The sequence below is a fragment of the Vombatus ursinus genome, unplaced genomic scaffold (assembly GCF_900497805.2).
Source record: "Vombatus ursinus unplaced genomic scaffold, bare-nosed wombat genome assembly UNPS02006874.1, whole genome shotgun sequence".
In the NCBI taxonomy this organism is placed as follows: Eukaryota; Metazoa; Chordata; class Mammalia; order Diprotodontia; family Vombatidae; genus Vombatus; species Vombatus ursinus.
The window spans coordinates 7,919,327-7,930,152 of record NW_020946652.1 but is presented as its reverse complement, the minus strand read 5'-3'; the positions used below and the strand labels follow the sequence as shown (position 1 = coordinate 7,930,152).

Sequence of the window (10,826 nt, the reverse complement as noted above, 5' to 3'; positions counted from 1 at the left end):
CCTTCCTCCCTCCCTCCTTTTCTTCTCTCTTTGCTTCCTTCCTTCCCGCCTTCCTTCCTTCCCATCTTTACAAATTCTGAGTTCAGCCACATCAGTCTCTTTAGACACCTGGGACCTGGTGATGTTTGGCAGTCTTCTGGTGTTTGTAGGAAGGTGCTATGGAGGAGAGATTAGGCTTGTGTGTTTGGCCCCAGAGGGCAGAGCTGGGGCAACAGAAGGCTGCTGAGATGTTAGCTCATCAGAGCACCCTTGGAGCTCTTCAAAAGTAGGATGAGCTGCCTGTGGGGGTCCTGAGTTCTTGATCTGGGGGCTGGATAACCCCTGACTAGGGATGCTGTTAAAGGGCTTCCTGCCCTTTTCAGGCTTAGTCGAGATGGCTTTGGAGACTCTTCCCTCTCTGAGATTCTAGGACTAACATCTATCTTCTTTCCATGCGCGTGCCCTCTCCGACCTTGCCGGGGATACCAGGGAGCAGAGCTCTTGGCTAATTCCATGTTAAGTAAGAGTGCCTCTGATGATAACAGGTGTGCCTCTGATTGCCCTCGCTGCTGCTGCGTGGCTCCTCATAGCTTGCCCCCCAACCCTCTGACCACTGGCCACTGTTCAGCTGAGGCAGTGATGAGTGCCTCAAAACCGTGCCCTCCCCATCCTCAACAGCCCCACAGCGGAGCCGTGACAGGCATCTGCTCCAGCTTGGCAGCTTGGCATTTGGGACTGGTGTGTCTGTTCCCGAATGACTGTGAGGGAATTCATGAAATGTGGCCATATTTGGTACTCCCCCAGAGGAGTTTCCAGGGATACCCGCAGTTTATTTCTGGCTTAATCTGCCACCTGGAAAAGCCAGTGACTAAGACATGTTTGTCCTGAGCTTCCAACCTTCTATCATTTCACTGAAATCTCTTTCTTTAACAACGTCCTGTGGGAAGCAGGAGACCTGGGGATTGTGCCCAGTGCAGCGCTGGTCAGCCCCGACCATGTCCAGCAGCTTACACAGGTTGCTCCCCACGTCCAGCTGTGTCACGGCTGAGAGCAGAGGACTCATCAGCCCTGTTTGTGGCGCACTCTGAAGGCTCAGAAGAGGTTCCCATCACTGGCTTCCTCTGCAGACAGGGCTTCAGATGCTGGGATCCTTCCTCTGGCTAATGCCCTTCATCCTCTCAGCCATCACTTGATCCAAATGACCTGAGACCAGTATCAGTCTGGAGTTTGTCCATTTCTTCCACCTCTGCCTTCAAGGCAGCCCCCTCTAGGAAGGCCTCCCTGATTGCTCCAAGCAGCAATGAGCTTTCTTGCCTCTGCTCTCCTGTAGGCCTAGATCTCTTGGTGCTCTCTCCTGGACTGAGGTTTTTCCGCCCTATGGAACATCTGGCCTCTCTCTCCTGCTGGAAGGTGATCTCCACGGGGGCACTGAAGATGTCTTGTTAGCTGTGGGTATTGATTCCCAGCAATGCTCTGCACACAGTAGGTTTGAAGAAAGGCCTGATGAGGGAATGAATGAATGAATGAATGAATGCCTTTCTCAGTTGTGGGAGCATCTAAAGTTGTTTCTAACCCTAAATCTATTTTATCCTGCGCAATATAGAGAGTGCTGGTCAAGGAGTCAGGAAGATCTGAATTCAAATCCAGCCTCAGATACTTACTAGCTATGTGATCCTGGGCACAGTCATTTTAACCTCTATCTGCCTCAGTTTCCCCAACTGTAAAATGGGAATCATAATAGCCCCTATGTGTCAAGGTTGTTGTCAGGGTCAAATGAGATGAAACCCGTAAAGCACTTACACTGGACCAAGCCCACAGGAGGTGCTTAATGAACGCTTGTTTCTTTCCCCTCACAGGCTACTCCATGACTGGTAGAGAAGGCCACACGTGCAGAGGGCTCACGCACAGGGAGTGTGTCGCCAGGGCACAGATACTGGTGCTTGGGTCACCAGGACGTATGCGTTAAGAGCATGGCACATTGGAGGCCCATGTGGCTGGTGGACACCACATGCTGCTCCTGGTGGCATCCCTGCAAGGCCACTCTCTGGGAGGTGTGAGCTCTTGGTCATTCTGCTGTTGTGTGAGGGGTCTCAGCTAGTTAGCCTCTTTGGGTACTCTCTGATACTGCTCTCTGGGGTGTAGTGACCAGAAAGCCTCTCCTTGAAAGGCTACACTCTGCTGAGGGTTCTGAGTCACCGTCTTCACACAGGCAGCCCTGGGTGAAGAGTAAGCTTCTTTTTGGACCTTTCTCTTGAGACCAGCTGGAGGTCCTTGGTCTCAGACAGCTTAGGGCATGAAAAATCCTGTTAATTCTTGTTAAATTCCTAGTTATGAACCCCTTTTGGGGACTCTGCCCCCCAAATACCACATTAGCTATTTGGGGGCTGGGGCAACAAGGCTGCCTTTGATTCCAAGGTCCTGCCCATGTGGCATGCAAATGTAGGGGGCAGCAAGAATAAAAGGGAGGGTTAAGTGATCGGAACCACTGACCCCTCCCTCATCTCCCATTCTAGCCTTTGTTACATATATCTGCAACAACAAAGACCCTGACTTCTGAGCTACATTTGCCCAGCTGGAACCCCCTCCCCTCTCCTACTCTCCCTGCATTCACATCACTCCCCTTCCACAAATTCCACAAGCTGGGCGACTTGGTCTGCTTTCTGTCTCCTGAACTCAGAATTCTCTCTCCCACCTTGGCGCCTTTGCATTGGCCAGTCCCTATGCCTAGATGGCCTCCCTCCTTACCTGCGCCTTTTAGAATTCCAAGGTCCAGCGCAGGTGCTGCCTGTTAGGCAAGCTCTCCCCTGAGCAGTTCCAGGAGGAGGGAGCCCTTGGCACTCACCTACTCTGTGTCTGTGTTTTCTTCCCTCCCTTGACTGTGAGTAGTCTGAAGACAGGGGCTGTTCCATTTCTGTCCTTGTGACTGGTGCCGGGCAGAGCCTTGGACACACTCGCTGCTAAGTAAATGTGCACTACCCCGAGTTACTGAATGGGGGTTAGAAATGGACATGAGGGGCTGGGGAGAACCCCAAAATGAGCTAGCATCCAGACCGGCTCATTGCTGGGGCTCTGTGGTCCAGCTTCGGGAAAGGTGCCCTTGCCTTCCCGTGAGCATCTCGGCAAATGTGGGGAGGTCCCCTCCTTTTCCAGGCCTCCTGACGATGCAGAAGATGCCGAGGTGAGGAGGGCACTCATAGAGGACCCCTCCTGCTCTGATTCTTGCTTGTTCTTCATTACTGCATTCATTCATTCGACCAGCATTTATTAAACACTTGCTGTGTGCTGGTCTTATTCTAGGTGTTGAGGAGAAAAAGATGAAAAGAAACAGTCCCTGCCCTCAAGGAGCCTGTATTCCATGGGAGAAAACAGTGCAGATGGGAGGGTGGTAATAAGCATTTATTAAGCACCAGCTAGGTGCCAGACGCTGTACTTAGTGCTTTACAGTTATTATCCTATTTGACCCTCACAATAACTCTCTGAAGTAGATGCTATTATCCCCATTTTACATTTGAGGAAACTGAGGCAGACAGTGATTAAGTGACTTGGCCAAGGTCACCCAGCTGGTATCTCAGTGCAAATTTGAACTCGAGTCCAGCTGAGCTGACTCCAGGCTAGTGTTCTAGCACTGTTCCACCTACGTGCCTTTATGGAAATAATACAGATACACAGGGCAAATGTGAGGTAACTGGAAGCCAGGAAGGAGCTGACCCTGAAGGGAGCTAAGGATTAGCAGAGGTGGTGGTGAAGGCAGGCATGAGGAACAGCTTGTGCAAAGGTGCCAAGGCAGGAGATGAACTATTGTGAAGGAGGAAGAAGGCCAGTTTGGCTGGATCAAAGATGACAGAGGGGAGGAGTGGGTAACAAATAGGGCTGGAGAGATGGGCTTGGCGACCTCGGGAGCGCCTACGAAGCCAGCAGAAGCTTTGTTCTTGACTCCCTTGGAGTTCACGGCTGCAGGGAGTGGCGCAGTCAGACCCCCATTTTGGCATCTGAGTGGAGGCTGCATCAGGGAGGCAGGGAGACCAGTCAGGAGGTCATTGAGGAGATGAGGGCCTGGGCTGGCCTGGGGGGTTGTGTGAGCAGAGAGAAGGTGCCAAAGAGAGGGTCACCATTTCCTTATGGGAATTCCAAGGCCCCTGCAGCCTCCGTCCTCAGAGTGGGTCAGGTCTGATAGCCTGGCTGCTAGAGTGCTGCAGAACCCAGCCCTGGGCCCCCAGGTTGGTCTGCCCAGGTCCATTCAGCCCCTGGGCCCCTTGCCTTACAGGGGCTGCTTGGGTAGTAGTGGTTCAATCGGTGGGGGCTCTGTTGTTGTTATGCCAACCTGGGATCTAGATTTCCTGAGATAATGAGATGTTGAATTTATTTTTTTCAGTAGAGGCACATAGCCTGAAGCCATTGGTATGCATCAAATGGTAAAGGAGGGGTTTTGATTCAGATCCCTCTTTTGTTCAGAAGCCATATTTCTTAGAAGAGACAATCATGGATTTAAGACTCTGCAGGGCTTGAACTTCTCAAAGAATGCTGTTTTCTATTTTCCATCAGCTGTCCTTATCCGCCTTCTTCTTCCTCTGGTCTCCAGTTCCTTTGCTCCCTAAGGCTCCAGAACTGATCGGATTCATTGATCTGTTTATTTGACTCCTTGTATCATCTTAACATTGACCTTTACTTTCAACTACTGATTAAGGAAATCCAGACTTTCTGAGCCTTTCTGTTTTCCAGCTGTGGGGCCCCACCTCTCCCTTTGGTTGCCTAGAATTAGACAAAGTGGATGGAGTTCAGATTCTGATGGGACAGCCAGCTGGACACTGGCATCATCTCACAGGGCCTTTTCCTGGGTCTTCAGTAGATTTGCAAGTTGCTTCTGCCATCTTGGTGCAGATCCTGTCCTTAGGAGTATGGCTAGCTTCTCCTTTCCCATGAGGTCCTTAAGGTGCTATCAGCTGCTGCATCCACTCCTGTGGGGAAAGATTGTTGGTCATGATGGCTGTTTGGGTATTGCTGGTTTGCCCCATGGAGGTCTGCCGTCTGAGTCACAAAGGGCTGTGGGAGGGGAACGCAGGCTGAGTGGGCCTGGCATCTCCTTCCTGCAGGATGCTCTGAGACAGCATGGTTTTTGTCCCCCATTTGGTTCGAGGCCCCATTTCAGGAGAAGGTTGTCAGCAACCTTGGGGTTTCCATCTTTTCCCCTTCTCCTATTTCATTCGATCCAGGCTTAGAGATAAAGGAATTTTTTGGGGTCACCCAATAATAATGGTTGGCCAAGCGTTGCTAAGCAACTTGGAGCCCAGAGTGTGCTTGACAAAGATCGGTCTGCTGTCTCGGCCTGTTTCTCATTCTGGAATGATGTAGTTAGCTCTGCTCTGTGATGAAGGCACTCACCTCCTCCGTCCATTTCCAACAAGGGCGAAGTCTTGTCTTGGTATTCTGATTTGTTCTGGGTGGATGGATGCCTATTGGCCCCCAAACATGAAGAAGTGTCCCCCCTGCTGGGGTCTTCCATATCAGGCTGGTCATTGAGAGGGACCCGGGGGCAGCCAGCCCCCAGCCTGGCGTTGCCCCTCTGTTTCTTTGACAGCTAAGGGCAGGTGCATCATTATTGTTGGGGGCTCAGACCAAGCACTGGCAAGACCAGAAGCTGCTTTGCTGGTTTCAGGGTTATTTCCAGGTCTTCTGGGCATTGTGATGGTCTCAGGGGACACGGGGCCCCTTCCATGACTCTATAGGGCACTCCCTTCCTTTGTTTGCCCCTGCCCACAGTGCCCAGAGCATGGGCGAGCAGCCAGGCTTTTTATTATCACCGCCATCTTGTCCTCATCTTGTTCGATGGGATTCAGGTGGAAACACTCCTTGGCCAAGTTGTTTCCATGGAGTTGTTGGCGAATGACCTTGGAACACAGGGAGGCCTGGAGGACGCTGGTGGCATGCTGAGCCTGGTGCCCCCACTCAGGCTTTCTTCTCCCACTTTAGTGCCTTTGAAAAGCTTTTCATTTTCCAGAGTCCGAGAGCATGAATATTTTAAGAACCTACATTATTATGATTCTCCTTCGTAGCAGGAGTGTTCTCACAAGGGACCCTTTAGTAAATCTCCTTTCTGTGCCTCTGGGGATCCTGGAGTATGGATGGATCTGAGTCTGTCTGTGACCCTTGTTGAGAGGAGATGCTTCTCCTTCCCAGAGCTGCTCCAAGCCTGCTTCCTCCATGAAGCTTCCCAAGACTGCCCCTCCAAGGCGGTTCCTCACTTTTTGTCTTCCATAAGGAGAAGTTAATTAACCACCTACCAGATGCCAGGCACTTTATAAGTATAACCTCATTTGATTCTCACAATGACCCTACCAGGCAGGTGCTATTAGGACTTTCATTTTACAGATAAGGAAGCTGAGACAGAAGTGAAGTGACTGGCCCATGGTCCCACAGCTTGTAAACACCTGAGGCAGGATTTGAGCTCAGGGCTCCCTACTCTGTGAGTGTGGCACCTCCTAGCAGCCCTGGTCCCTTTCTCCCATGCTTGTCATAGTGATTGGGACACAAGATCAGAAGCTGCTAGAAGGCAGGGCTGGCTTTGCATCTCCCTCAGGGCTTTGCTCAGTAACATTCTCTTTTCTCTTTGCCGGTTTCTTTCCTGCGGTGGCTGAAACCCCCCAGAGCTCCCAGCGGAGGAAGGTGCGTAAGTAGAGATGACTGCTCTCTGAACTTGGTGGTCCATGGCTGCCCCGGTGGGAGTGGGGAGGGCACGACCAAGGGCAGGCCCTGGGGAGCCAGACAGGGGATTCCTCCCGGCCTCCCCCCTCTGCCCGAGGCCTGGTGACTCATCCTCCCCCTCCCACTGAGGGTTTGGCTGGCTTGCCATGGAGAGGTCTTTCACCAATCCAAGCCTCTCCAGATTGCTGCCTGGCCTGGGTGTGGCAAGGCTCATTGTGATCAGGGATGCAAAAAGGCCCTGGGCCTCCACTCCTCAGTCAGAGGCCTACAGTCAATTTCTGATGAATTGCTTTGGCTGGTCCTGGTCCCGGAGACCCTCCTCTTCCTAGAGAAGAGACTGGGGTCTCCCTAGAGAAGGGCTGAGGGAACATGTCAGAACCGAGGACATCAATAACCCTTCAATCGTAATCTGATCTTAATGATCCTGCCGCTGTGTATGGAGCACCTTAGCGAGACTGACACTCACGACCTCACAGGATCCTCACACCAGCCCTGGGAGGTAGGGCTATTATTAGCCCCGTTTTATAGGAAGCAAACTGAGGCTGAGACAAGCTGACAGGGCCACACAGCTAGTGAGCGTCTGAGGCAGGATTGGAACTCAGTTCCTCCGGACTCTGGTCCAAGGCTCTAACACTTTAGAAACAGACGTCAAACGGCCCTGTCTGTTGGGGGCTGGGGGTGGGACTGAGGCAGGCCTCTTCTCCCTGCTCCCAGGGAACCCCGGGGGGCGGGGCAGGCCAGGCGGCGTCTGGACACGGTCCCTTCGCTTTGCAGGGAAGTCCCTGTGGGAGCTGGTGTTGGAGCAATTTGATGACCTCCTCGTGCGCATCCTCCTGCTGGCAGCCTTCGTGTCTTTCGTGAGTATGGCCCCTGGGGCTGAGTCCAGGGAGGGATGACTGGGGGGCGGGGTGGGGCGGGGGTGGGGGGGCAGGGCACGTCGCAAGTGAGCTGCCAAGCCAAGGCATTGTCCTTTCAACTCTGCCCTGCTCCTCGCCCCTGCTGCCTTCCCTAGTTCTGTAGAGGGCACCCTAGACTGGGTCCTGGGGCCTGTTCCCAAGCCTGAGGAGATTGTTCGTGAATCACAGAAGGTCAGGGAGGTCTGCAGGCCGGCCTGGGCGGACCCTCCCCCAGGTGATGTCCCCCCACCCCACTTCAAGCTGTCAGTCGGGAGCGTTTACATGCCAGGCGCTGGCAGCCACCTCTCTACTCCCCCCCACCTGCTGTTGGCATGGGCACCTGCCGTCGTGCTGGGCCAGGTGGAGGCTCTGGGGACAGGCAGAACAGTCCATTTGCCTGGGAAATGAGACGCTCCCCGGAGGGTGGGGCAGGTCACATTTTGGAGGAATAAGAAATCTCTGGGTAGCAGATCCTACTAAAGCCCGGGTCACAGGCAAACAAGGCCGGTTAACAGGCAAAGAGATGCAAATGCCCCTCCCCCACACTGGCCCTTCCTCTCCCCCTCCCTCCCTCCCCTCCCCTCCCCTCCCCACTGGCCCTGCCCCTCCCCCTCCCTCCCCTCCCAGTTGGCCCTCCCCTCCCCCTCCTGTCTGGCCTCCCGTTCCAGCGTCACGCCCCAGATCCAGCAGCGGGCCTTTAACCTTGGAGATGCGGGACATCCCTGCGGCGCTGATCCATCCCCCATCTCTCTAGTCCAAAGAATGCCTGCGCCTTGGGGGCTCCTGGCTCTGGTCCTCCTCCAGCTGGCTCCGACTCTCCCTCCCATCTCTCTCCCTTGCCCCGGCCTCTTGACCAGTCACTAAGCTTGGTCCACCTGCCCCCACATTTCCTTCTCTCCGTGCACACAGCTACGACCCCAGGGATGTCCTCCCCAGCTCCACAGGCTCCCTGGCTCCCTATTGCCGCAGGATCAGATATTAATTCCTTCACAGTGTGGCTCCAGCAGAGCTTCTTGTTACATATCACTCCCCTTCCTGCACTCTGTGATCTAACTGAACTTGCTGCTTCTTTTTCTTTCTTCTTCTAAATAAGTGTTTATTAAATGCCTACTATGTGCTAGGCACTGTGTTAAGTGCTTTACAAAGTCTCCTCTAGGACATCTACTGTGCCTTTGCCCAGGCTGTGCCTCATGCCCAGAATGCCCTCCCCCCACTCCTCTGCCTCTTAGAAACTTGGTCTTCCTGTAAAGCTCATCAGCACCTTCTACATGAAGCTCTTCCTGATCCTTCTTCCTCCCCTCTGCCATGCTGGTTACTTCCCCTGAGGAATTACTTTGTATTTGGTTTTCTGTGTGGGAGTTATTTGCCCAATTAGATTATGAGCTCCTGAGGGCAGGGACTGTCCTTTGCCTTTCTCTGTATCCCTGTGCTTGGCCCAGTGGAGGGCACGTGGTAGTGACTTAATAAATGTTTATTGACGGACTGCAGACTCCTTGCAGGCAGAGATTACCTCCCTTCTGTTTTTACAGTCTCAGCACCTAGCACAGGACAGCTTGCTGACTGACTGATCTCACTCACCCTACAACAGAGGTTCCCCTCTTTTCCTGGGTTAAGCTCTGTTCCCTGGCCAGAACTCGGAGAGGGGGGACAGCGAGTCCATATGATCTGGCTGTTTAACCATGTCGGGTAAGAGGCTTTTGAGCAGAAGAGTAGCTGAAAGTGACCTCCTCCAGAGACAGAGACTATGCTTAGGTCGAACTCTGGGGCTGTCTAAGTCCCTCCCCCACAGAAACCAGGCCCAGGGTGTGTGTGTGGCAGGGGCAGAACCTCCATCTTTGAATGCGAGGAAGGCCTGGCATGGAATCTAAGACTGCATGGACAGGACCACAGAGCTCCCCAAGTCTAGCTCCTCATTTTAGGGAGGAGGGAATTGGTACCCAGGGATGGGTGTGTGTGTGTGTGTGTGTGTGTGTGTGTGTGTGTGTGTGTGTGTATGACTTGTCTAAGGTCATGTGGACAGTAAGTAGCTGGGCTGGGGGTCCTGTCAGGGAGAGCCCTATTGGGCTCTGGGCTCTGCTCCTCCTCCTTGACCCTCTCACACTCCACCAGGAGAGCTTTGCCGGTCTGTGGCAGCCCTGCCAGGGAGGGAAGCAGGCCTTTTTGCAACTCAGAAACGGCTTTGCCCCCAATGGTGTCAGGAATCAGTCACTGCTGTGGTGGGGAGGCAGGGGCAGTGATAGACTGGACCTGAGCCTGAGTTTCTGGCTCTGTTTTCACTGACATGACCCTTGATTGGTCTTCTTTAGCCCCAATGCCTTCTCCATGGAACTCTCCCCATTTTATGAACTCCTTCATGGTCCAGTGGAAAGAGCACTGGGTTAGGGGTCCAAAGAACTGGGTTCAAATCCTGGCTCTGCCATTTATTATCTGTATGACCTCAGGCTAGGCACTGAACCTCTTTGGAAGCCTCATTTTCTTCATCTGAAAACTGAGGGGTTTGGACCTGGGGCCTCTAGGGTCCCTTTCAGCTTTAACCTAGGATTAGGGTTCTGTGAAATACCATGTGAACATAATTTAGAATAGGCCCATAGCCAGTTTTTTATTATTTAGTGTCTATCTCTTGCCTCTCCAACTAGACTGTGACCTCCTTGAAGCAGGGACTGTGGCTTCCCCCACTGGGCCCAACACAGAGTTAGGCATCATGGTAAAGACAGAGCTTGATATACTGGTGCAGAGGAGAAAACAGACTGGACAGCTCCAGGATGGCAGGCAGAGAGCCTGAGAAGAGCCCTGCTTCTGTGTCCCCCTCAGGGATAATGCCCAAAGTGGGAGAGCTCTTGAGAGTCAGGGATGCTCATTGCTTTTGTCCTGGTGCTGTGTCCATGTGAATGTGCCTGTCTGTGTCTATGTTGATGTCTGTCTGCCTGTGAGTACCTGTGCTTGTGTCTATCTATACATCTATTTGTTTGTATCTGTATCTGTGTCAATGTCTGTGTCTGTATGTGTTCGTATCTGTCTGTATCTGCTTCTGTGTCTGTCTGTGTCAATGTCTGTGTCTAAACCTATGTCTGTACCTGTTTTTGTCAATGTCTGTGTTGGTATCTATGTCTGTGTCTGTCTGTGTCAATGTCTGTGTCTCTGCCAGTCTTTGTCAATATCTACATTGGTATCTGTGTCTATGTCAGTGTCTGTGTCTATATCTATGTTTGTATCTGTCTGTATCTGCTTCTGTGTCAGTTTGTGTCAGTGTCT

The 10,826-nt window shown here is 52.7% G+C and overlaps 1 protein-coding gene across 2 annotated transcripts in view; it reads left to right on the top strand.

Moving 5' to 3' along the window:
* The window catches only part of ATP2A3 (ATPase sarcoplasmic/endoplasmic reticulum Ca2+ transporting 3), a 99,119-nt gene that overhangs the window by 16,740 nt on the left and 71,553 nt on the right, over window positions 1–10,826 (top strand). For both annotated transcript variants that reach the window (XM_027848841.1, XM_027848840.1), the window contains exons 2-3: window positions 6,622–6,639; window positions 7,453–7,535. In XM_027848841.1, coding sequence (XP_027704642.1) covers window positions 6,622–6,639; window positions 7,453–7,535 — 101 coding nt within the window. The remainder of the gene's footprint in view (window positions 1–6,621; window positions 6,640–7,452; window positions 7,536–10,826) is intronic.